Source organism: Zootermopsis nevadensis, unplaced genomic scaffold (assembly GCF_977971745.1).
Source record: "Zootermopsis nevadensis isolate Lab colony 2312 unplaced genomic scaffold, Znev_1.0 Znev_ptg000016l, whole genome shotgun sequence".
In the NCBI taxonomy this organism is placed as follows: Eukaryota; Metazoa; Arthropoda; class Insecta; order Blattodea; family Termopsidae; genus Zootermopsis; species Zootermopsis nevadensis.
This window is the reverse complement of record NW_028259148.1, coordinates 12,918,939-12,946,909: the sequence shown is the minus strand read 5'-3', so window position 1 is coordinate 12,946,909 and position 27,971 is coordinate 12,918,939. Positions and strand designations below refer to the sequence as shown.

General features: G+C 38.3%; 2 protein-coding genes across 5 annotated transcripts; both read left to right on the top strand.

Moving 5' to 3' along the window:
- Positions 1–1,820: 1,820 nt before the first annotated feature.
- LOC147873781 (uncharacterized) lies at positions 1,821–9,672 on the top strand. Its single transcript, XM_087349717.1, has 7 exons — positions 1,821–1,990; positions 2,083–2,183; positions 3,126–3,341; positions 3,648–3,770; positions 4,819–5,004; positions 6,589–6,752; positions 8,651–9,672. Exons 2-7 carry the CDS (start codon positions 2,121–2,123, stop codon positions 8,697–8,699), a joined length of 801 nt encoding a protein of 266 aa, XP_087205843.1. The 5' UTR covers positions 1,821–1,990; positions 2,083–2,120; the 3' UTR covers positions 8,700–9,672.
- A 1,036-nt stretch (positions 9,673–10,708) lies between these two features.
- LOC110835562 (uncharacterized) lies at positions 10,709–27,124 on the top strand. 4 transcript variants are annotated; one of them, XM_087349712.1, is made up of 8 exons: positions 10,709–10,999; positions 12,163–12,255; positions 12,345–12,444; positions 15,793–15,915; positions 18,510–18,695; positions 20,908–21,071; positions 22,863–22,991; positions 25,435–27,124. In XM_087349712.1, the coding sequence occupies exons 3-8, from the start codon at positions 12,382–12,384 to the stop codon at positions 25,868–25,870; spliced, it is 1,101 nt and encodes a 366-aa protein (XP_087205838.1). In that variant the 5' UTR covers positions 10,709–10,999; positions 12,163–12,255; positions 12,345–12,381; the 3' UTR covers positions 25,871–27,124. The 4 variants fall into 4 exon arrangements, with proteins under 4 accessions (XP_087205838.1, XP_087205840.1, XP_087205837.1 ...); XM_087349714.1 differs by lacking the exon at positions 12,163–12,255 and having other exon boundaries at positions 10,709–10,879; XM_087349711.1 differs by lacking the exon at positions 12,163–12,255.
- Positions 27,125–27,971: the final 847 nt, after the last annotated feature.

Below are 27,971 nucleotides of genomic sequence, written 5' to 3'. Positions count from 1 at the left end.
GAATAGGCCTTTAGATGTCAGGTTATGTAAGTGTTTCAGCATACGCTATTCGAAATGTATATCTGCATACTGTTGTGTCATCGATTGGTTTATTATGTAGAGTTCATATAAATGCACTGTGTATAGATTACTATATTTTATTCTTATATCAGTTAATAGTAATGTACATTCAGTCACTTCAAGTAAAATAATGTAAAACAGTGTAATGGTAAGTTTAGATTAAAACAGTGATCTTCATGGCTGTTAAATATCAATAATTTGGAAAGTACCAAACTCTACAACTGTATAAAACCAGAAACAGACAAAAATAATAAATTAAGTAGGCCTTTATTCCTTAGAATTAAACACAATGTGGGCCTTTTAACAACAAAATATTTTATGTGTCCCTAATTTTTACCAGTATCTGTTTTTCAAACTGCCCCAATAATATACATGTTCTATCTTGTATTCATGTAACTTATGTTTCACAATTACGATACTTAAGAGTGATGGCAATGAATCTTTTACAATGACTATTTTAGCTAAAACATATCACTAGAATATAAAATTATTTGATTCCAATTGATAATGTATATCACACTTAAGATATGTTTCTTGGCTCTGCAACCTGGTTGTGGGTTTTCGCCGCCTCCTTTTCAGATGTTTCTTGGTCTTGAATAATGCATTTATGAGTAATGTGTGACCAGCCCACTGACTCTGCACAATTTCTACTCAATCCTGATTTGACTGCCAGAGCCATCAAGTAGTTAATCAGGAGACTTGGGTGAGAAATGGCTGCTGAATTTTTCTTATGAAACATCTCATAATGCATTAATGCTGATTAAATATTTTGAGCCAACATTCTAATAAATTTGGATGTAAATGTTAATCATTTGTGTTGCATAAAAACCTGTTTCACGGTTTTCTTCATGCGTTGTTTTCATATGGTTGGAAGGCAAACAATAACTGGGTCTGCAATGCAAAAACAACCTATATTCACTATCATCTCATTTTCTGGCCACCATCTAAAACAGAAAGCTATGATTGTGTGGTGTCACAGCAATAAATCTCGGGTTCGATTCCCGGCGGTGCCCGAATTTATAACTTGTGTTGGGCAAGGCCGTGGTCTAGGCAACACGGAGTTTTCCTCCGTGGCATCCCAACAATTACTCCATTCACACACAGAAGAAGGCAATGGCAAACCACTTCTGGATCATCTGCCAAGAACGTATATGAACAGGTCCCAGTCCGAGAAAAGGATGGAAGGATCCTGTTCATATGGACCTGTCGTCAGACAGATCACTAAATAAATAAAAATACTTGGAAATTATCATGTGTTATGTGTTTATTATGTACAGAATTTTGAACAGGAGGAAATAATTTGTAAAACTGAGTTTTACAGACTTCCTGTGATATAATTATCATTGTTATTTCCCTGAACTATGCCACTTCAGTGATAGTAGTTAACATTTTTTGCTTTGTCTGGGACAGACGCCACTCCTCAGTGACCACCATCCCAATTTGAGGATACACTTCTTCCACAGAAGCAACCTCCACCACCAATAACAATCCACACATCAAAGTGTTCATCTTAAATAAAAAGTGGTAGTGGTAGTGGTTGCATATGTAGTACAGAGTAAAGGAACTACAGCAAGAAATGTTGATAACAACTGTATTGAACTCATAGACACCAGATACAATGATGTTTGCATCTTAAAAACAAAGAATGTAGAATGATCTAACATGTCATGCAATGCCATTTTATGGTTGGAATTGAGTGTGATTAGTTTCATGTGCATTAATCTTACTATTTGTTTGTTTATTATTCAAATCATTGTTGCTATGGTAACAAAGAGATTGTTTTGTGAAACAGTGATGTGCTTCAACCATTTAAATATATTGTTGGTTTGTATCACAGCAACAACTAACTTGTGACATAAACAAGTGTACAAAGAGCAGGAAGATCTTAGTCCACAAACAAATAGCATCTGAAAGATACTGCTTTTACAAAGTAAGTTGTGTCAAAGGCTGTACATCCTCTTTGCGTTTTAAGTAGTTGTAAAGAAGTTGTTTTTTGCATTGTAAACATTGGTTTGCTTTCAGAGATATATCACACAGTCAAGAAATTTATTTGAAAAAAGATGGCCAGCACAAGGAAGAATGTCAGTTTAAGAACGCCACAAGTAGTTGTTACTTCACCAAAGGTAAGCCATATATCATACTGCATGGTAATGTCTTTTTACTGTGTTGTATTTGTCATTGTAAACTGGCAGCAAGTTTCTCAAGTCACTAGGTTGTACATCTTCCATTATCCCTTTACATATGATTATGAGACATGTGAAAATTCTACTTCTGGTCTCCATAAATTATCTGTAAGGAATCAGAATGTTGAGGTTAGTTCTCAGTGCTTTTTCTCAACCATTTTTCTTAAAGTTCCTGGTTTTAATGAGATATTTCGGATATGTGACAAACACTTAAAGTACAAAGCAAAAATCAGATTTACTGTCTCTAAGCAATTCTTTCCCTTTTAGGCTCCTAAAATTAAATATAAATATTGATAATGTTTTGGTATCAAGTCTTAAATTGTATAATATACCCAGATTTATTGTCATCACTGTGGAAAATATTGTGGTTGTTATGTTAATTCGTTACTATCGAACTTTACTGTCTAGGAAAAGGTTTCCCATGCATATGTTACAAATTTTAGTTTATTATGCAGCAGTGGCCTAGCCAGGACAATATCTAAAAGAGGTATCAGTATAATACAAACATTTTATTACATTTTTGAAAGGAAAAATTACATTTTTGTAAGATTTGTTAAATAATAGTAAGCTGTTGGACTTGCACTGAAGAAGATGTTCTGAATATGAGAAGTGGAGTGGCTGTCCCACAGCGTAGGTTTTCATTATCAAAATTGTAAGTCGAGGAGGTCTTAAGTAAAAGAGATAAGACCAAAATATTCTGAAAAGAATTTCATATGTTGTTAATATGAAGTTTTTTTTAAGAGTAGTTTAGCAACATAGGATACCCTTGAAAAACACATTTACACATTTTACAGAAGCTGCAATTTGTCATAAACGACTGCTTGTGACCTGTTTTGAAGATACTCCTGTGCAGCTTAATGAGTCATATTCTCTCAATTTCAGGGTCATCAAACTTTGGTCCCTTCACAGAGCAAGGTACAAAAGGAAAAGAAATCAAGGGTGAACATTCCTCACCACCTTCCAAAAACTCAAAAAAGAGTCCAAGATTTCTTGGAAGAAAAGGATTTTGGTAGCTTAAAAGTCAGTCAAGGAGATACAGAATGGACTGATCCTGCAGGACACAGGCAGACAAGGAGAACAGGTTCAGAATATTTTGAGGTAGGGGAAGTGTCATATTTATTCATCTAGCTGATATTAATTATAAATGGTAGAAAATCATTGAGCAAGTTTTTGACAGGAAGTCAAACGCCCTATAAGCACAGGTTTCACATAAACATGTGGACAAATTAAAGAAAAGAGTAATTAAGTGTTACTTTCCTTTCTTCATTCTTTTAAGCAATTAGTTTAGCAGTTCTCAAATTTTGAGTAAAAGAACTTCATCCAACTGGATCTTTCTGTATAAGATGATAGAATATAAGTAGAATTTCATACAGTTGGCACTGCATGCAACTTCGTTTCCTGTAGAATTCTGCTGTGATGGATGCACTATTCAAGAGGATTACGGCAATAGAAGGAAATATAAAGGACTTATGCGTGTCTGTTTCCGACCTTCTGGATCGCTTTGGAGAAGAAGAAAAATGTAATAAGGTATGTCACTTGTGTGATCTTTTAATAAGTTGCTCTATTATTATATTATGGTCCATGTTGTTATAATGCTGCTGTTAGTTACCCTTCCCTTTCACCACACATTGAGACGAGGACAGATCCATTCCTTGAAATGTTGTGTAATTAATGTGCTATCAGACAAAGGACAACATCCAGAAAACCAAACAATACATAATAGTGTTCTGGTACTTAAATATTTTTTGTACAATGATACGCTGACTGGGTCACCTGCATCTATTTCCAAAGGTTTACAATTCCACAAGTCAGCGTTGCCTTGTGCCAGTGCTGCTAGTGTGTCGATATTATCCACTGTGGCCCAAACTTATTTACAGATCCAGAGATTTTTGTGAGTCCCTTCGTGTGTGGTACATGGCTAAATGCATTTGCACTTCCTTTGACGTGCCATGTGTGTAGCGTACATTGTGTTATGTATGGAAAGGCTTCAACTACAGCGGATTGTAACTCTTTTTGATTGTGCAGGCCTGTTGCCTTTTCTGTCTTCCCTTTGTAGTGGATGTCATTAGTGACACACTAGCTGCATTGTGACTGCCCTCTTATCATGTGTTGTCGATCATTCATACTTAGATACCATGAATATATTGTAAGTACAGGAGCTGGAAGAATACAGAATTACTGTGACTTCTCACATATCTTATAGATACGTTACTGTTTGGCATTAAGTAAATTAAACTAAGGTAGTTTGTAAGCAAGGAGAGGTATTTTCTTAATCTAGAAGGCAATCTGCACAAGACAGAGAATGTGTTAATTGAATAAAAATTTACTTGGATATTATCCATCGTCTAGTAAGTATAAAATGTAAAATGACGTTTCGGAGATGGGACGTCGTTTTACGTTTTATATTTACTAGACGATGGATAATATCCAAGTAAATTTTTATTCAATTGACTCTTCACCATCGTCAAGAAGTTTTAGAGAATGTGTTGTTAGAATTTACTTTAAATTTACATGTGCTTTGGTGTATATTAATCATATTCATGCACTGTATTACTGAATGTTTCACTTATTGTAGGAAACACTGGCAGAGATAGGAGCATTGAAGACAATGAAGGCAGATAAAGAAGAAGTGATGGATGCTATGGCACTTAAGGCTGATCAGGATCACTTTGACACAAAAATTTCGCATGGGCAGTTCTCTGAAATTTGTGAAGGCATATTAAGAGATATACAGGAAGTAATCCTTGTGGTGTCACAAAAGGTACGAGTAACATTCAGGGTGACCCAAAAATTTAATTACTTTCATGGCAGAGCAGTGGATTATGAAATTACTGTTCATGGACAAAGAGGAAGTAAATGGAACTCGTTTGTCTGCGTCATCATAACTTTCAGTAACAGCTTTAAGTCTTGACAGTGATAAAATGAAAAATGAATGAGACTGGATTTTTAGAATTTAGAATCTGCAGCAATCGTTTTGTAACTCTGCCTCTTAAATTGTTTTAAATGTTTCCACATTTAAGTGCCTGAAGACTGAAATAACAAGTAGAACCCATCAAAGTAGTCAGTCCACATCCTGATGTTGGGATTTAGAGGAAGCTGTGAAATTTTGTCATCTTACCTTCTTCCATTGTATTTTAAGCCTTCCCTTTTATTTTCTATACTGGTCCCCTTTGCATGTTGAGTGCCTACCACATCATCCCATATCCACGCTGACTTTCTACTTGTACTTGCCATGTTTGTGCTTGTTTGTCGCAACTGATCTTCTTCTTATTCGAAATTTATAAATTTGTTAGATGTTTAGATGCGGTAGATTCATAAAATTCACATCTCATCAGCAAATATTTTTCATATTCCTATAATACCTGTATACAGTGTACAGTTAGAAGAACTTGTCCATTTATACAGACGAATTAAAAATGAAGATCGACTGCATAAGTCTCTCCGTGACAGGTACAGACACACAGTCACATTCAGGTTTCATGACCGGCAGTATCTGTCGACTGATTCCACTATCAGGTCTTTCATGAGAACTTTTTGAGCTGCCATCTGTCATAATGCCTTTTCGTCATCCACACATCATTTGGTTCCTGTTTTTTGGTGGTCTGATGAATGTTGTGATGCAGTTCATGTGCCTTCATACAATCATACATACTGTCTCACACAGAAAAATCTGAATCATTGAAATTCGTTTGTGTTAGGGCTTAGTACATTGTATGTGAAGCTAAATGCATGTTGTGAGTGGGATTTTGTTCTAGTTTTCTTTTGTTTTGGAACAGACTAAATTCCGTGTTTGATCTGACCACCATAGCTAGTGCTATTTTTTCCATTGGAGGCAGATATTAGGAATACCATTTGCAGTTTTTTCTCGCTAGTCGAAAAGTTCCCCAGTTATTTTACTGAAGTCATAAGACCCAACATAAAGAATAACTAACTAAAGGTAGATTCTAGGATCTAGAAAAGTGAAATTAAATTAGTATTAGTCTGACAGGTGCTCATTAATTATTGAGTCATTTACACTCAGAAACCTTAAGTTATGTAAAACCTGATTGTTAGCAACAGCAAGTGTAGAATGATTTCTGTTGAAACTTCCTTTTCTTACATTGATGTGAGGGAACCGAACCTAAATTTTTCTCATATTATCAGGAAATGGATTGTATTATATCAGAATCAATTAAATTGTGTCCATCTGGTGTCACATTTAGCCATTGTAAAATAAAAGTATCGTTCCCAAAAACTGATTAATAAATCTAGCATCTAAAATGTCTTGTGGTTTGCCACTATATAATGAGAATCTGTTGTCATATTTATTGCATTTGTTTTACCACCGTAAAATGTTTTATTGCAGGATAAAGTAATCCCACAGTCTATTGCTGAGGCTAAGCTTCAGCTTAAGAACAGGTTGAAAGACTTAGTTGATGCCAGACTCTTACCTTTGCAAGAAGGGCTTGAGGAAGCAGCCACCATGGAAAAGGAAATGGGGGCCACAGGCACTGAAATGGAACCCGGCAGGTAGTTCAAGATAATAATACTTCAAGACCTCTTTGATAATTACATAAGGCATTAGGATGAATTTTACCTGGTGTCTCTTAGCCTTCATGAGTCACATGTCATAGCAACCGTGCATGCCAACTAGCTGGAAGCCTTATAATTTGGGACTTTAATTCCCCTGTTGTCATACAGTATAGGTTATGTGAACATTTCAGAGTCTTTGAAAATATTCTTTTGTTATTATGGACTGTGACCTGCATCATTTGTTTGTTTCTGCACTTTACGCGGTGACCGAATTTATAACTTGTGTTGGGCAAGGCCGTGGTCTAGGCAACACGGAGTTTTCCTCCGTGGCATCCCAACAATTACTCCATTCACACACAGAAGAAGGCAATGGCAAACCACTTCTGGATCATCTGCCAAGAACGTATATGAACAGGTCCCAGTCCGAGAAAAGGATGGAAGGATCCTGTTCATATGGACCTGTCGTCAGACAGAACACTAAATAATAATAAGATGAGGTGGTCTAGTGGTTAGAACGCTGGGCTTGTAATCCTGGGGTCTCGGGTTCGATTCCCGGCGGTGCCCGAATTTATAACTTGTGTTGGGCAAGGCCGTGGTCTAGGCAACACGGAGTTTTCCTCCGTGGCATCCCAACAATTACTCCATTCACACACAGAAGAAGGCAATGGCAAACCACTTCTAGATCATCTGCCAAGAACGTATATGAACAGGTCCCAGTCCGAGAAAAGGATGGAAGGATCCTGTTCATATGGACCTGTCGTCAGACAGAACACTAAATAAATAAAACATAGGTTAAATCTGTACTAGTGTAAATTATGCATAGATGGAGATCACTAAATTCTATAATCATCTCTTTAATTGATGATCAAAGAGTGCTGGATCAAGACTAATGGAAGACAGCAGTCTTCTTCACACTACATATTCAAAGTTTTCATTGGTGTGTCATGGGCATGTAAGAAACAGCCTTCAGTTATCTTTGACTGAAGCCCAGTATGTGGCAGTTAGTGTAGTTAGGTGTGAAGTTCTGTAACTAAGAGCAATTTTGAAAGATGTTGAAGGACAAATAAAACTTTTTGAAGACAACTTAGGATATACTGGTTTGGCAGAAGCAACAGAGAGCAAACTTTTTAAACTTACTGATATAAATCATCTTTTTATTAGGGAAAAGTTGCCAGTAGAGAATGTCTGTTTGTAAGGAGTGAAAATCAGGTGGCAGACATTGTGACAAAAGGATTTTCAAAGACATGTTTAGAAAGGTTATATATGAAGAGGAATGTGTGTGACATCATGTCTAGATTGAGGAGGAGTGCCATTATGTATCAGTCAAGCCATGAAGTTGTCATGTTGACACTACTTAAGTTTTCCCTCCTGTTTTTGTGTTCAATATGCTGACCAGTTGTGTTTAATATGCTAGTAATCTTATTTGTATATTTTGCATATTTATCTTTCCATAAATAATCCAAAAATACTTCTCAGTCAATAGTATCATACTTAATACTGTTCAGGATACAAGAAGGTATCTTTAAAACCAAAATATGACAGGCTGTGTAGTTTGGATGTTAAAGCAAAGTCCGTAGATATTACTTACAAATAGGTGTGGAAATAATAAGTTCTACAATTGTTTTCTCGTTTTAAGCAAAAGAGGCTTGTGATGTAAGGAATGTCATCTGCTTGAAATTCATATCTAAAAGTTAAAATTTGCAACAAGGTTTAATATACACAGAACCTTTTTTCATAAACAGACAGATGTCAGTCAGAATATTAAGCTCGATATTACTGCAGTACAGAAAGTATATTTAATAGATGTTCAGCATTCACTGTATCATAGCACAGTTCTGGTAAATACTGCTTACTTTAGAGAGTTTCATATGAATAATCTTTATTGCTTCTTACAGATTGGATAGCCAAAGTCATATGATCACAACTCGAAAACATTTGCCATAGCACAGTACCCCATCAGGAAAATATGAGTCTGGTATTTCTGGAAGACATGCACCTGTGTAGCAGCATCACCCTCAACCTTTTCTCAAACAGGCTATTTTAAATCAAATGAAAGTGATCGAAGGTCTCCCAGACAGAAGGGATTGGCTAAAATGTTGAATTTCTTCTAATGGGATGAGGTCTCCTGACGTATATGCAGCCCCTCTTAAACAGAAGGGCTCAAACACAGGATCCTAAAGGAGGGATTTTTTTAACATAAAAGTACATTTCAGGTCCTCACATTAGAGAGTATGTTGAATGATTATGGGATGTTGACTTACATGCTTCACAATGCTATCATCAGGGTGATGATTAAGATGGGGGAGGGGGGACAAGCACTACTTCAATGGCAGAGGTTTCTATCATTCCTTTAAGGAGTGGATAAGATGCTTCTAAGACTGGCTTAGGTGGAGAACATCCTTCTTGTTCATGTTGTCTAGTTGTGTCTTGTTTTCATTGGCCTCTGTGATCATATACTGATGTCCTGGCATCCTGTCTACCAAATCCCGATACATGGATCAGATGACCATGGAGGGCACTGAGATTCATGAACATGGAAGATAACCTCGGCCTGAGCTGGTTATGGAAGACTTTCATCCCTTCCGTGAAATAATGTAGAAAGCTCGTGCTTTTCTGTCCCCTTTGGCAAGGATGGGGTGGCCCAGGTCCTTCAATGGCTCCCTTGCTCTGTCTATCCTCTGCCTTGATCCATTTGTCTGGCCTGGTCTTTCTTATCTTCAACTGCTTTTCCATGTACAGCTTACTCATTGCCCCTGATGATGGTTGCAGTAAGCACCTCTGAAACATGGATGTGTTTCTAAGAGGGTTCATACTGCAACATCCCAGAAGACATTCATGTTCATATTTAAATGGTGTTAAATTTACAAATGAATGTTGTTGTAAGACTTGTACTTGAAAGAATAAAATATAAATCATATGATGTTTTTGTTTTAATTTTATAGGTTCTATAACAAATATGGATACATTTTTCATAATTATAAGATGATTTGTAATAAGGTTTCTGCAAGTAATTATCACACACAAGGCTTCAAAATAATTGAGTTCACCCCATAATGAAAGATTAATTGGGCATCGTGAAATAATGCTTACTCGGTTATCTTTCTATTCTGTAATATGTTAATTTATCAATAAAATGACTGCCTATGATCTTGATGACCGTCACATCCAGCCATACGACTTACCCTACCCATTACCTAATGCATACAGGGATTCATTTGGCAGACCATGATGCTGTGAACTCACTTCCTATTACAAAAAGAAGTTTCCCTGCTGTGCCAGGATGCAGCCTTTCACCTATGTGCAGTTACTGCATTGGTTACCATTTTTTCTACTTGGTCAGGTGATTTTATATGAAATGTAACTCTGATTGGAAGAGAAATTCTTGCATGTTAACAGACAGGAAATGAAAATTCTTCATCAAGTATTATAAGAATAAAAGCTGGATGAAATTAGAGCTTCAGCATTTGCTTTGTCTCTAAAGTTCCTTGCATAAGAATCAGGAGTATAAAAAGGGACAAAGAGAACCACAATTGGGGGGGAGCGGAGATATAGCTTCTTTTTCTTGACCTTGGCATCAGATGGGGGTGAGTGGTCAGCATCACGCCTCGGCCGTGCTTTACCCCCGAGAAAGGACCCCGGTACCGATTGTACAGGAGGCTGGGTGGGCCCCAGAGTCGGTCTGGACGCAGAGGCTAGAGGAAAAAAATCCTCTGCCCCCGTCGGGGAACAAACCCCAATCGCCCAGCCCGTAGCTAGTCACTATACTGACTGACCTATCCCGGCTCATACCTCAGGATATACGAAGGTTACTTCAAAAGTCATGGCAACATTATTTTCCCGAAATATCGCAAGATCCGACCGGAATTTTCAAATTTGCCGCTGGGACACAGCAACGTCTGATTTCTAATGATGTCGCTAGATGATCCGGAAGTCAAAAGACAACGAAACGAGTAGAGCGTAAAGTCTGTGTGTTTATAACCTTCGTCGAGGATGTGCGACAGTTGGGCGGAACAGCGTTCTTACTTAAAAATAGCAGTGCTTCGCGGCAGAAATGCAACTGAATGTCACTCAGAGCTTGTGGAAGCTGTGGGTAATCGTTCTCTACCATACAGAACTGTTGCAAGGTGGGTAGAAGCAAGTGCCGACATGCAAAGTAGTGGACGCCCTGATGGAAGCTGATGGTATTCGCCGTCTTCCTCGTCGTTGGCACCGAGTACTTGATACACTCGGAGACTACTTTGAAGGTAGCTAGTCTTAATGTAAGAATTCTGATTTAACTCACATTGATTTTTTAATCACAATTGAATTTTTCGAGGATTAAAGAATGAAGAAACCGGTCATTTCGTAATGTGCCTTTTTTCTTGCCTACTATACCTACACCCATTCACACCTACCTGATCTGACTACGCCAATCGGAGGAGTATATCCTGCCCTTTCATATGTATATTTTTAACTGTCTTCAATATAACGTGTTTGCCCCCAAAAAATTAGTTGCCATGACTTTTGAAGTAACCCTCGTATAGCACACTATATAAGCAGGCTCCTTACAATTTCATCACTTTTTGCACGATATATTTTTATTATGGTATAGCCACGGTGGTCTAGCGGTTAGCACGCTGGCCTTGTAATCCTGGGGTCTCGGGTTCGATTCCCGGCGGTGCCCGAATTTATAACTTGTGTTGGGCAAGGCCGTGGTCTAGGCAACACGGAGTTTTCCTCCGTGGCATCCCAACAATTACTCCATTCACACACAGAAGAAGGCAATGGCAAACCACTTCTGAATCATCTGCCAAGAACGTATATGAACAGGTCCCAGTCCGAGAAAAGGATGGAAGGATCCTGTTCATATGGACCTTTCGTCAGACAGAACACTAAATAATGTATTGTGTCATGTGGCCCTCTCACTTTGTTATTTTTTTCTGCCAGCCATAGCAGAGACAACCAACCAACCAAAAAGCTAACTAAGGGCGGAGTCCTGCACAAGGCATCGTCCCTTGCTAGGTACCATTCCAGGGTACGAAACGCATTGCTGGAAATGGTAAACGAAGCCTTACGCCAAAGGGGTTGCGTCGTGGCGGGAGCCGCGACTGTTCAAACTAGGGTGTGCTGCTGATGGGAGGTTATCCCATTAGGCAACTTGCCCGAACGAATTTGGTTGGTTCGTTCTCTGGATAGTGCATACCAGACTCCCAAGGCCAGTGAACTCAGACACCAAATACACTGATGTTTGCATCTATAAAACAGGAGTTTTGCCAGACTTTACAAAGATCCAGCATGTCATGCAGTTTGTTTTTATGATGAGGACTGATCAATATGATATGCATTTATTTATTATTCAGAATCATTGTTGCTTTGTGTAACAGTGAGGTACTTCAACTGTTTAATTATGTTGTTGTTTGTATCATAGCAACAGCTAACTTTTGACATAAACAAATGTGCAGAGAGCAGGAAGATCTTAGTTCACAAACAAATTGCATCTGAAAGATACTGCTTTTACAAAGTAAGTTGTGTCAAAGGCTGTACATCCTCTTTGCATTTTAAGTTCTAAGTTAGATGCTGTTTGCATTGTAAACATTGGTTTGCTTTCAGAGATATATCGCTCAATTAAGAAATTTATTTGAAAAAGATGGCTGGCAGAGGGAGGAGGACTGTCGTAAAATTGCCAGATATGGTTGCTGCTTCACCAGAGGTAAGCCGTATACCATACTGCATGGTGATGTTGTCTTTTTACTGTGTCGTATGTGTCATTGTAAACTGGCAGCAAGTTTCTCAAGTCTGAAGTTTGTAAGTCTTATAAAATCTTTACATATGATTATGAGACATGCGAAAATTCTACTCCTGGTCTCCATAAATTATCTGTGAGGAATCAGAATGTTGAGGTTAGTTCTCAGTGCTGTTTCTCAACCATTTTTCTTAAAGTTCCTGGTTTTAATGAGATATTTCGGATATGTGACAAACACTTAAAGTACAAAGCAAAAATCAGATTTACTGTCTCTAAGCAATTCTTTCCCTTTTAGGCTCCTAAAATTAAATATAAATATTGATAATGTTTTGGTATCAAGTCATAAATTGTATAATATACCTAGATATTTTCATCACTGTGGAAAATATTGTGACTGTTATGTTAATTCGTTACTATCGAACTTTACTGTCTAGGAAAAGGTTTCCCATGCATATGTTACAAATTTTAGTTTATTATGCAGCAGTGGCCTAGCCAGGACAATATCTAAAAGAGGTATCAGTATAATACAAACATTTTATTACATTTTTGAAAGGAAAAATTATATTTTTGTAAGATTTGTTAAATAATAGTAAGCTGTTGGACTTGCACTGAAGAAGATGTTCTGAATATGAGAAGTGGAGTGGCTGTCCCACAGCGTAGGTTTTCATTATCAAAATTGTAAGTCGAGGAGGTCTTAAGTAAAAGAGATAAGACCAAAATATTCTGATCCTCAGCGGAGGCAGAGGATTTTTCCTTTAGCCTCTGCTTCCAGACTGGCTCTAGGGGGCCATTTAGCCTCCTATCCAATGCATAACAGTGCCCTTTCCCAGGGGTAATGCGCAGCTGGGTCATGACGCTGACCACTCACCCCTATCTAGTGCTGAGGTTAAGAATAAGTAGGAGCTATACCACCTCTGCCCTCAAGTGCCTACATGATGCATAGTGGGACAGCTTTTAGTTTAGCTGATGTTAGTGATAAATCATAGGAAGATTTCTGTCTTCTGGGTTGTTGCCCTGATGACGGAGGCAGTATGACCTCTGGAACGATGGTAAACATCGACCAGACTACACAGGGCAACAACCCAGAAGACAGAAATCTTCATTGCCCTGATGATGGAGGCAGTATGACCTCTGAAACGATGGTAAACATCGACCAGACTACACAGCGCAACAACCCAGAAGACAGAAATCTTCATCGCCCTGATGATGGAGGCAGTATGACCTCTGAAACGATGGTAAACATCGACCAGACTACACAGGGCAACAACCCAGAAGTCAGAAATCTTCATCGCCCTGATGATGGAGGCAGTATGACCTCTGAAACGATGGTAAACATCGACCAGACTACACAGCGCAACAACCCAGAAGACAGAAATCTTCATCGCCCTGATGATGGAGGCAGTATGACCTCTGAAACGATGGTAAACATCGACCAGACTACACAGGGCAACAACCCAGAAGACAGAAATCTTCATCGCCCTGATGATGGAGGCAGTATGACCTCTGAAACGATGGTAAACATCGATCAGACTACACAGGGCAACAACCCAGAAGACAGAAATCTTCATCGCCCTGATGATGGAGGCAGTATGACCTCTGAATCGATGGTAAACATCGACCAGACTACACAGCGCAACAACCCAGAAGACAGAAATCTTCATCGCCCTGATGATGGAGGCAGTATGACCTCTGAAACGATGGTAAACATCGATCAGACTACACAGCGCAACAACCCAGAAGACAGAAATCATCATACTCACTGCTGTGAAAACCTCAAATCTTACAAATCATAGGAAGTCATCAAGATATTTGTGAACAGGAAGCCCAAGCACAGATTTCACATAAACATCTGGATAAAGTACAGAAAATAGTACCTCTTTCCTTTTTATGCTTTTAAGTCCCTTACTTTGAAGTTTGTTTCCCTGTCTTATAACAGTTCACAAATGTTTAAGTAAATAACTTCGTCCGATTAGATCTGTTTATGTAAGATGATAGAATACAAGTAGAATTTCATACAATTAGCACTGATGTTGCTTGTTCAACTTCCTATACCAGTTTTCACTGTGCAGCATCAGGCAGTGTTTTCAGAGTAATGTCCATAGCAACATCAACAATAAAAATCATGTTGATTATGATGACCCTGGCTCATGGACAGATACTGTTGTAAAATGATGCAGAAATAATAATCAATGTTTTTGATAATAACCACAATCCAAATGCAGGAATGCTGCTTGGAACATGTAACATTGTTCTTGCATTTTACAGTCTTCATTACTTACCATTGACACTTGTAAGGCAATGTTGGTAAAAGGAATGCTGTCAGAATGTCTGACACTAAAATTTAAATATCGGGGAAAAGAAGGGAATAAATTGTACATTTATTTATTTTAATCCGTCTTATCACAATATTTAAAATTTCTTATAATTAAGATAATAAAATATCATTGATGTTCCATATCGATTGATCGATTTACATTTTGGAACATCCTTTACACAACATGTTTCAGTTTTTATAAAACCATCTTCAGGTGTAAAAGATTTACGAACTTAAAACTCAAATATGATTCCATTTGGTGATGTTTCATGCCATTTGTTTTTCAATTTTGGGCGAGGTGTTGTCTTTTCTTAAATTTTATCAGATGTACATATCGGTCTGTAAGTAGAAGATTGAAAGAAACACTAAAGAATTTGAAAGAATTTATAAAAGAATTTAGAGAATAAAATGCAAAATATATAAATTATAGTTAGAAAGTAGCAGTAAGATATAAATAAAAATAAAAATAATATAAAATAAAAGTAAATCTAAAATAAAACATACCCTAGATGTAGGAGTGATTGTTCCGATATGTCCAGAAGTACGTCTGTCATCGTATAGGTGTGGGTCAATGTAAATCGATCAATCGATATGGAACATCAATGATATTTTATTATCTTAATTATAAGAAATTTTAAATATTGTGATAAGACAGATTAAAATAAATAATTGTTAGAATATTCACAATATGACGCAATTACACTATCTTATAAATTGTACATATTATAAGTTTGTAAACCTTTAGAAATTAACGATTCAATCGAATTAACTTCAAGGCTGGCGGATAGGGTTTTATTTGGCTGCACAGCAAATTTTTAAATTTTTCTTACTGACGTTGAATAAAGTGAAATATTCTTATCCTATGTTGTTTGAATATCTGGGAACATGAAATCTGGTGCTTTACCTATTCTTTTGTCGGGTCTGTAGTAAATTCTGTTGATTTGTGTAATGTTGTGTTTCTTAAAATTCCATCTTACTGTGTCCTTTCTCTTTTTATGTAGAAATCTCCTTTCATGGATTCACTGTTCAAGAAGATGGAGGTGATAGAAGAAAACGTAAACAACTTATGCCAGATTGCATCCACTCTTATGGATAGCTGGAAGAAAAGACAAGTGCATGCTGTGGTACGTCATTTGCCTATCTGTAAATTATTTGCTCTTTCATTTGTTGTCCAAGCAGGTATAGGGTGTAATTTATCTGCCCCTTGTGTATGCTGAGAACTACATACATATCTTCTTCTATGGTTCTCCAGTCCGTATTCGGTCCATGGCCTCCTCAATTCTCCTCTTCCATTCGGTCCTCTGTTAGGTCCGTCTGTATGAGGCTTTGATCGAGGTTTCGAAACATCTTCCTTTTTACGGTGCAAGGTTGTTAGCCTTGCAACCAACCCCCAACCTGGAGGACCAGGGTACCTGTCTTAGTCTGACCTCTCCCCCTCGACCAATCTGGCTACGGAGACCCTACCAGTAGCTCTTGGGGTCACTGAGGTACTCAAGCCCCACCACCACAAGGTGCAGGTACCATTAAGTGGGGACTACATACATATGCGGCAGGTAAATTATGCTTCATGTGACAGATAATTTAATACACTTCAGTCTACTAACCTAATTCAGATACTTTACATCTATAAGATGAGCCAGCCATTTGGTGGCTAAATTAACATGAGAGATTGAGCGAGCACGTGCACACATATACTTGTATATTTGTGTATGTGTCAGCTCTTTGTTCTGGAGAGATTTTGTAAAATAGGAAATAACGATTTATTTTATTTCACGGCTTAAGTACAATTTTATTTTTATTATGTTTGTAACAAAATTGAAGAATGTTTCATAAACAGCAAAAAGTTTGTCACACTGAATTTAAGATATAATAAGTATTAAGTACAAACATACAGTTGAGTACAGTTTAAAATATTAATTAGGTTTCACAGATCATTCAGTTTTAACATAAATGTATTATAATGATAAATGAAATCCACAGACAAAAGCAAATATGTTAATTGTGATTTAACTTATAATTTAAGTAACCTCTAAAAGATGTGTTCGTATTTAGGTACATTTTAGTGGTGTACATTTTATCCTTTTCAGTACTATCTTGCAATCAACTCATGGATACCCAGTATCCCTTTATTTCCAGACTTTGATAATATGAGCAAAGTATGTAAGAAATTTAAAAACATTAGTCAAAGTACAAAGAATTTGGTCCATAATTTAACAAATATCACTAAAAATCTCTTTAAAACATGAATGTTTCTGATGGTGATAGGTCAGGGAAGGACAAATATTTTTGTAGAATGATACACTGACTCAGTTAACCGCACCTAAATCTAAATATCTACCAAACCATATACATACGAGAATGTTTGAGAAGTGACCCTGCATCTGTGTTATTTCAGTTTTGAATACTTGCAATAATTTCATGGTACCTACGTACAGATCTGTGACAGCAGCATCGCATGGCAATTGTGTGGTGCCATTGATGAGTGGCAACACTGCCTGTGCCAGTGCTGCTAGTATGTCATTTGTATTATCTGCTGTGGCCCAAATGCAGTAATAGATCCCGAGATCTTTGTGAGCCCTTTCAAGTGTTGCACAGCTGAATGCATTGCCAGGTCCTTCGAGTCCTCACGTGTAACATATGTTGGCTTATGGATTCACAGGCTTTAACTACAGTGGCCTGTAACTCTTTGTTGGTTGTGCAGGCTCTCTGGCTTTTCTGTCTCGCCACTGTAGTGGGTGACATCAGTGACGTACTAGCAGCACTGCCGCAGGATGCATTGTCACACTTCATTTGTTACTGTCATATTGTCGGTGATTCTTAGGTACCATGAAATTATTGCAATTATGGGAACTGAAATAACTCAGATGTATGTTGACTTCTGGATGGGACAAGAGGTGTGGTCGGGAAGCCTGAGGGGAAGAGACCGCTGGAGAGACCTAGACGTAGATGGGAGGATAATCTCAGGCGAGATCTATGGAAGATAGGAGTTGAAGGAGACTAGATTTTGTTGGCCCAGGACAGGGTCCGGTGGAGGGCTTTGGTTAATTCGGTGATGAACCTTCGAGTTCCGTAAGCCATCTGGTTGGTTGGGTCCACTATTTGGGAAGCCTGAGAGGAAGAGACCTCTGGGGAGACCTAGACGTAGATGGGAGTATAATCTCAGGCGGGATCTATGGGAGATAGGAGTTGAAGGAAACTGGATTTTGTTGGCCCAGGACAGGGTCCGGTGGAGGGCTTTGGTTAATTCGGTGATGAACCTTCGGGTTCGGTAAGCCATCTGGTTGGTTGGGTCCACTATTTGGGAAGCCTGAGGGGAAGAGACCTCTGGGGAGACCTAGACGTAGATAGGAGGATAATCTCAGGCGGGATCTATGGGAGATAGGAGTTGAAGGAAACTGGATTTTGTTGGCCCAGGACAGGGTCCGGTGGAGGGCTTTGGTTAATTCGGTGATGAACCTTCTGGTTCGGTAAGCCATCTAGTTAGTTAGTTAGTATGTTGACTTCTCAGACAACCTATAGATACATTTAGCACTAGGCATCAAATGAATTAAAGTGAGGTAGTGAGGAAGCAATTACAATTTTTATTAAAATCTAGATACCGATCTGTACTAGACAGGAACTGTGGTGTTAATATTTACTTTAAGTTTGCACACACTTTGGTGTCCATTTAATCATATTCACTTACTGTGTTACTGAATGCTTCACTTATTTATTGTAGGCAGTGCAGGCAGAGTTAGAAACATTGAAGATGACGAAGGTGGATATAGAAGAGGTGGTGAATGCTCTCGCTCAAAAGGTTGATGGAGAATTGTTGAGCACAAGAATTTCACATGACAGACACTTCAGTATTACTTCTGACTTCAGCAGAGCTCTGCAGGAAGTAGTCCGTGGAGTGTCACATCAGGTACAAGAACAGTTATTGACGACCCACAAATAATAATTTTTGTGGCAGTGCAGTTGATTATGAAATTACTGTTCATGGACAGAGAGACAGTAGAAGGAACTTGTTTGGCTGCTTTCATCATAATTTTCAATAACAGTGAAAAATGAAAATTAAATAAGATTGGATTTTTGGAATTCAGAATTTACAGCAATTATGTAACCGAACCTCTTAAATTCTTTGAAATGTTTCCACATTTAAGTATCTGAAGACAGAAGTAACGAGTTAAACCCATTAAAGTAGTCAGCCCACATCCTGATGTTGCAGGGTTGTCAAGTTTTCCTTTTTGTCATCTTACCGTCTACCATTGCCATGTGTCATCTAGACCTTAACTTAAACTTTCATTTGTCTTCTTTACTGGTACCCTTTGTGTGTTGACCACCTACCATATCGTAACATATTCTCTATATTATGATACTTTTCATTGCCATGTCTGTTTACATTAATCACAACTGCTCGTCTTATTTAAAATTTATATAATTCTTAGATGTAAGACTTGAGGTTCTCACAGCGGTGAGTATGAAGATTTTCGTCTTCTGGGTTGTTGCGCTGTGTAGTCTGGTTGATGTTAACCAACGTTTCAGATATTTAGGCTCAATAAATTTATAAAATTTGTATTTCACCAGCAGAGATTTGTCCTGCTCCTATAATACTGGTACGCTGATACACTTTCATTGTGACTTCTGACTTGTTCTTCTGTATAGAGGACTCAGAAATGAAGATTCACCGAGCTTTTCTGGTTACATATAGTTGTATGAAGTACAGGTATAGACACGGTCACATTCACGTTTCATAACCAGCAGCACCAATCAGTTGACTCCACTGTGCAATATTTCAATTGTACTCTCTTTGCTGCTTTTCATCATCCACACATCATTCGGTGCCTGTTTGTTGGCGTTACGATGAGTGTTGTGATGCATTTCATGTGTGGAACAGTCTGAAGTGCAGGTTAAGTGCAGTCTGACCACCATAGCTGGTGCTGTTATTCCATTGGATATTGTGGCTAGCAGTGTCTTCTTTGTCGCCAAGAAATTCCCCATCCCTTATGGAACCTAACTGTTTATTACTGCATCACAAGTGAAAAGTAAAATAAAGCAGTCCTAATGCCATGTAGGTCATTTGGGGGGGAGAAGTGGTATAGCTCCTACTTTCTTGACCTCTTCACTGGATGGGGGTGAACGATCAGCATCATGCTTTGGATGCTCTTCATCCCTGGGAAAGGACCCCGATACCCATCGTATAGGAGGCTGGGTGGGCACCAGAGCTAATCTGGACCCAGAGGCTATAGGAAAAATCATCTGCCTCTGTCAGGGTTTGAACCCAAATTGTCCAGCCTGTATCTAGTCGCTATGCTGACTGAGCTATCCTGGCTCATGCATTCACAAGACTCATCATAAAGAAGTAACTAAAGGTTGATCTAGGATCTAGATAACTAAAATTAAACAGAAATTAAGTTAAATTAAACAGGGGTTCACATTTTATTAGTCTGATTGGTGCTCAGTAATTATTCAGTCATATATGCACAGAAGAAGCCACGGTGGTCTAGCGGTTAGAACGCTGGCCTTGTAATCCTGGGGGTCTCGGGTTCGATTCCCGGCGGTGCCCGAATTTATAACTTGTGTTGGGCAAGGCCGTGGTCTAGGCAACACGGAGTTTTCCTCCGTGGCATCCCAACAATTACTCCATTCACACACAGAAGAAGGCAATGGCAAACCACTTCTGGATCATCTGCCAAGAACGTATATGAACAGGTCCCAGTCCGAGAAAAGGATGGAAGGATCCTGTTCATATGGACCTGTCCTCAGACAGAACACTAAATAAATAAAAATAAATATGCACAGAAACTTTCAGTTGTGTAAGACGTGACTGTTAGCAGCTGCAAGTATACCGTGATTTCTATTAATGCTTCCTTTTCTTATATTATTGTAAGGGAATTGAACCTAAATATTTTTCAGAAAATGAGGAAATGGATTGTATTATAACAGAATCCATTAAATTATGTTTCTTTGTCATCAGCTTTGTTCTTGGTTGAATACAATACTGTTCATAAATTTTTGTAATAAATTTAGCATCTGAAACGTCTTGTAGTTTTGCCACTAGAAAATAAGCACCTATACTGCATGTTTAATAGTGTTATCATATTTTTATTTTACCACCATGATTTGTTTTGTTGCAGGATGATAAACTTGAAAGAAGTGTTATTGGGGCTATGCATCAAATTGAGAAAGGGTTGAATGACTATGTGGACTGCAGATTCAAAGATATAGAAGGAAGACTCGAGGCAATATCCAAGCTAAAAGAGGAAATGGAGGCTAGAGGCACCAAAGTGAAACCCCGCAAGTATGTCAAGATAATATTTAAGAGCAATTTGTTAGGAATATAACTGCTAAAATATTAGAAGAGCATTAGGATGTATTTTTAATGGTGTCTGTTAGCCTTCATGAGTCACATGTCCCAGCAACCATGCATACTAGCTGGAGGTGTGTACCACTAAACCATTAAACTAAGGATTCTGATTGGCTGGAATCCTGATAATAGGAGGCTTTAAATCCTGTCTTGTCTTACAATACAGGTTATGTGCAAATTTCAGTCTTTGCAAAATATTCTTTTGTGACTATGGATTATGACCAACACCTTTAGTTTGTTGCTTTGCCTTGTGGCAGTGCCATCACATGATGTGTTTTGACAAAAATAGAAAATTATCTAGAAATGAGGTGGAACTCTTAAGCTGGCTATACACGTACAGGTATGCCTGAACAAACGCGCCTCTCAGGTATACCTCAACGTGTAGATCAGTGGTCACCAACGCGGTGCCCGCGGGCACCAGAACTTTTTTTTGGGTGTCCGCATTGTTATAGAAAGAGGTTATTCTGAATAATGAAGGCCGTTCAACCGTGAACATTGTAAAATCAAAGCGCAGATCTCGACTTACTGACGCCCATCTTGACGATTGTTTGCGAGCAACAACATCATCCTACACTCCCAAATTTGAAAAACTGGCCGATGAAATGCAGCGCCAAACATCACACTAACTTCCCACTTGAGTAATAATAATTGTACTTATAAAACTACGTATTTTTGATTGCACGGTTTCTCGTATCATTAAACGTCCTGTTGTTTTGCGTATTATTTGGTGTCCATATCTTATTTGTCCAGAGGAAAGAAAATTTTGCTTTTTTAATTGGTTGGTGCCCACCACAATCTCATAAACTCTCAAATGTGCCCGTAGGCACAAAAAGGTTGGGGACCACTGGTGTAGATGATAAAACATCTGCGGACGCACTAGAGCATGAGATATACCGAACAGGCATACCTGAAAGTTATACCTGTACGTGTGTAGCCGGCTTTATACTCATTATATGAACAAATAATTACTTTACTACCAAATGAATGATCAACACAGTCTTCATAAATACAACAACAAAACTGTGAGATATTAATGATAAGCTGAACAGATGCATCATAAACTCATTTCTGTTAATATATCTATAACTGTGGTGGAGAAAATTAGTAAAACAAATTAAATAGTAGTGTACATAACTCATAGAGTCCTTGAGAATTGATAACCTCTCAGAAAGTTTATAAGTTACCCACCTTACATGGACACCCCTCCTCCATCCCCATACTTTTCATTACCATGCTCACAGGATCCTTCCACAGGAACCTATCCTAAGCGTCAGCAATTCCATGTCCTCACACCACAACAACCATTTTATCTATATTATCCTTGGCATTTTATTTTCATACACCACATTCTGTGTTATGTCTATATTGAGAGACAAAAATTTAATACGTATATAAAACAGGTACAGTTCCTCTAAATTATTAGATAGGATGTAGGAAGATAAAAGATGTTGAATTGAATTCTAGCAACTGTTTCCCAAATTCATTTTCTTCATGAATGTAATTCAGAATTATTGTTGTAAAGCAAAAAAATCTTCATGGTCAGGTTTCAGATTCAAAGTCTTTGGGGTGGGAGAGAAGCATCTGCCAACTAGATTTCTAACATAGAAGTCATTTTAACTAGGGTAGTACTAGTGTGTTGGCCATTTCCATTACACCTTCATTCTTCAAGTTTCATCAGCTTCAAATGTCATTAACTTCATTTCCACCACTGTTTTCTTTTGCCAGGAAGGTCACCTTCGTTTCACCTGTCAAAGAATTTATGGAAGACAGACCTCGTATCTCACCTCCTGGAGCCCGGTCACCCTCACGCAACTTGGCATATAAGCTGCATGAACTTCATACACAGCAAATGAGGTATGTTTTACTGGCAGGCTTTGTGAATATGATATCACAGTATTAATATTAAATCTTATCATCTTTATGTTTCTCTTGATTTGCTCCTGTCTTGCATCCCTTACTTTATCCCACAACGTATTCTTTTAGAGCTAGAGTAGCTCAATCAGTACTTCAGTATGTGACTTGTTGGATTACCTGTGTTTGGTTCACAGTTGAGGCAGATTATTTTCTGAAGATTTCTGTCTTCTGGGTTGTTTCGCTGTGTAGTCTGGTAGGTGTTTACCAACGTTTTAGAGGTCATACTGCCTCCGTCATCAGGGCGATGAAGATTTCTGTCTTGTGGGTTGTTGCGCTGTGTAGTCTGGCCGATGTTTACCAACGTTTCAGAGGTCATACTGCCTCCATCATCAGGGCGATGAAGATTTCTGTCTTCTGGGTTGTTGCGCTGTGTAGTCTGGTCGATGTTGACCAACGTTTCAGAGGTCATACTGCCTCCATCATCAGGGCGATGAAGATTTCTGTCTTCTGGGTTGTTTCACTGTGTAGTCTGGTCGATGTTGACCAACGTTTCAGAGGTCATACTGCCTCCATCATCAGGGCGATGAGTATGAAGATTTCTGTCTTCTGGGTTGTTGCGCTGTGTAGTCTGGTCGATGTTTACCAACGTTTCAGAGGTCATACTGCCTCCGTCATCAGGGCGATGAGTATGAAGATTTCTGTCTTCTGGGTTGTTGCGCTGTGTAGTCTGGTCGATGTTTACCAACGCTTCAGAGGTCATACTGCCTCCGTCATCAGGGTGACGAACGTTGGTTAACATCGACCAGACTACACAGCGCAACAACCCAGAAGACAGAAATCTTCATACTCACCGTTGTGAAAACCTCAAATCTTACTTAGATTATTTTCTCCCTCATGTAGTACAGTACCTGAAATACCTTTCTGCCAGTAAAGTTTTAAGCAGAATGCTAGGAGCAAGTCAGTTGTATGACTGAGTAATAATGTTTCATCATCTGCCACCAAGAAGTACACTTCATGTGGAGAAAGCTGTATCTGATATATATATACTTCCTTAGCAGGTGGTGATAATCTTGAAAACCAGTTTTTTTTTAAAAAAAAAAGATCAGTGTTTGATCATAATAATCGCAACTAAAGATAACTAATTCATTGGGAATTAAACTACAGCAGCCTCCTGCATGGGAAACAATGTCTTTCATACATCTTACACCATTGGTCCCCAACGCGGTGCCTGCCAAGGTTTTTTTTGGGTGCCTGCGTTGTTACGGAAAGAGGTTATACTGATCAATGAAGGCCGTTCAACCATGAACATTATAAAATCAAAGCGCAGATCTCGACTTATTGACGCCCATCTTGACGATTGTTTGCGAGCAGCAACATCATCCTACACTCCCAAATTTGAAAAACTGGCCGATGAAATGCAGCGCCAAACATCACACTAACTTCCCACTTGAGTAATAATAATAATTGTACTTATAAAACTACGTACTTTTGATTGCGCGGTTTCTTGTATCATTAAACGTCGTGTTGTTTTGTGTATTATTTGGTGTCCATATCTTATTTGTCCAGAGAAACGAAAATTTTGCTTTGTTAATTGGTTGGTGCCCACCATGATCTCATAAACTCTCAAATGTGCCCGTAGGCACAAAAAGGTTGGGGATCACTGTCATACACCATCCTGTTGCATCTTGCCACTTCCCACATAAATCCAAGTTCCGTCACAATCTTTCTTAAGCTAGTCATAACGCATTTTAAATTAATCCTGGAAGTAGTTTAGTGATGGTTTACCTAATTTTTCCTTGCACACAAATGTCATGAATTATGTGCTGAAAGACACGTATCGAAAATCTCCATGTCTATCACCCATTTTGGCACTTCATATGTCTTTGCCAGACACATTGAATCAAGTTCCTTGTGCTCGTGCTTTTTCTGCACTCCTAAACTACTTCTATCGCTCTTTCAGAACTTCTTCACTTTGAACGGGTTTTCTGTAGGCTAATGTTTGTTCCTGTATTAAGTATGATGACCAATTGTGTTTAATGTGCTATTAATATAGTTTGCATATTTTGCATATTGTTCTTACTGTAAATAAACTAAAACATTTCTCAGTCAGTCCATGGCATTTGACTTCATATTCTTTGGGATGCCAGAAAACATATCAAAATATAAATGTTAACAAGCTGGGTAGTTTTAATGTTAAAGCAAAGTCCATGGATTATTATTACACAACAATACCTTAATTAGAACTGGTGGAAATAATTAATTCCACAATTGTTTTTATGTTTTAAGCAAAAATGGCCTGTGATATAAGGAATATCATGTCTTTCAAATTAATATCTAAAGTTTAAAATTTTCAACCAGATTTAATATACACAGAACATTTGTTTACATACAGAAAGATGTCAGTATATAAGTCAGCATATAACTTAATTATTTCTTCTTACAGATTTCGTCAGGAAAGAAACCGCCTCCGTGATGGTAGTCATATGATCACAAGTCAAAAGCATTTGCCTGACATTTCTGGAAAAATGTACCGCAGACAAGCAATGCTTTCAGAGCCTCCCACTAATGATGACAGACTTTCTCCAATCAAGTTATCACCTTCTGAAGAAACAGCACGCTTGTCTTCTAGAAGACGAGCACCTTCTGTAGCAGCATCAATCTCAGCCTTTTACCAAACAGCCCGTCCTAAATCAGACAAACTGGATGCAAGGTCTTCTAAACGAAAGAGATTAGCTAAAAATATGCCAGTTTCTCGTAAAGGGATGCAATCTGCTGATATACTTGCAAGCCCTCCCAAGCGCTTTCCTAAACAGAAGGTAACTGATGAAATACAAGCAGCCCTTCGTGAACAGAAGATACCTTTTAACATAAACTCTTGAGATGGAAGGGATCAGTTGGAACATAAGTAGGCTGCCGTAAACAGAAAGTGTCAAATACAGAATCCTAAAGAGAAGGGACCAGCTAAGTAAGTTTTAGCCTCATCTAAAGATAATGGATCAGATTAAAATGTTTGAGGCCCTTCTGATGAACTTATCATCCGGCTCCCCTGAATGAAAAACAGTATTTTAGTTCCAAGAGTACAGAACCAATGATGTTCACAATATTAAAATTTCAGATTCTCACAGTAGACAGTATGAAGTTTACTGTATCTTATGGGTCGTTGTACCATGTCAGCTGATGATTCAGGGATGTTTCCTGATGCCACCATTTGGGTGATGAGTAAGCTGCATGTGGATGAACTTGGCCAGATGGATGGCCTTGGGGAAGATAGGGGTGAGGACAGATGGAGCAAGGTAGCCATTGGGAGAGTTGGGGGCCCGCAGTCTGGCCAAATGGGGGGGAGGGGGCAGGCACTGCCTCCTTGACTGGCTCAGGTGGAGACCATCCTCCTTGTTAATGATTTTAGGTTGTAGCTTGATCTGATTTTTCTCCCTGATCATATTATGTTGTCCTACCATCCTGTCCACCAAATCCAAATACATGAACCAAATTATCATGGAGGCCAATGAAATTTAGCTACATCCTAACCATAAAAACATGGAGGATTGGCTCTGCCTGAACTGGTTGTGGACGAGACTCATTGAACGTATGCAAGAAGCCTCTGCCACTGAGGCTGTGCTTGTCTGGCCCCTTTGGCCAAGCTGTGTTAACCCAACTCTCCCAGTGGCTCCCTTGCTCTGTCTGACCTCACTTCTACCCTCAACCCTCATCCATTTGTCTAGCCAAGTTTTGACCTTGTTCAGCTAATTCTTATCTTCATCTGCTTCTCTGTGTACTCATTGCTGTGATGATGCATGCAGTAAAAGCACCTCTGAAATGCTGATCAGTTTTGATGCAACAAGACAGTTATCGACATGTTTAAATGGTGTTAAGGTAACAAATGAATATATATGATGTGCAGCTTTCATAATGAAATAAAAAGAATTCTTCCCAGGCTACCAGCCGTGTAAGGTGGTTTAATGGAGAAAACACCAACATTTTGAGAACTATCTTCTTTCTCATCCTCACGGTACCCTGAAGACGAAGGTGGTTCTTGAAATGTTGGTGTTTTCTGTTTCATTATTAACAGATGAATCAGTTACTGTAAGACTTTTACTAGAAAAAATAAAAAGTTATATGATGTTGTTTTAATATTACTGGTTCTATAACAAATAAGGGTGCAGTTTTCATGATTGTAAGATAACTTTTAATTAGTTTTTTTTTAAATATAATTGTCACATATGTTGAACAAGACTAGATTATGACTACTGGCTTTAAAATGACTGAATTCATCCCATAACAAAATGAGGAATCTAAAAGAATGCATACACAGTTTTCTTTGTATTCTGTACTCTTATTTTAAAACCAGTATAGCTTATTTGGTGCTATGACTAGGATTCACCTCTTGACAGAGTCTTGAGATGTTTCTTTTCACCATCTTAGTCAGTGTTGCACAAAATTTCCTTTGTGTAGAACATGAATAAGTTTACAGTAGAGGATAAGATGATTTTATATGAATCTTACATAAAGTGTACCTCTGCTAAGAGGTGTTTGAAGAATTCTACTCAGCATCTTGTCAGTAAAGTAAGAACAACTGGCATATTGACATATAGGTAACAAAAATTCAACATCATGTATTAATAGAACAAAATTTGTATGAAATCAGAGTTAGCATTCACTTGGCTGTGAAGTTCCTCACACAAAAAACAATAGTATAGAAAGTGACCAAGAAAACCACTACAGCCTTTCAGAGCAATGATTGCATTCTTAGTGCTGCCACGTGATATGTAGTATCCTCCATCATAGATATTTAAAAACAAAAGCATTTCACACTGATGCATAACTTAAATAATTTGTCTTGGAGAGTGGCATGTATCCAGAGAACTATAGCATGTGAGTTAAAATCTCTTTAGAAGTTGTGTATGGTTATAAAGTGCCTGTAAACAACTGGATTGCAGCCCACTCTTCTGTCAATATTTATTACATCCAACTCACCACCTA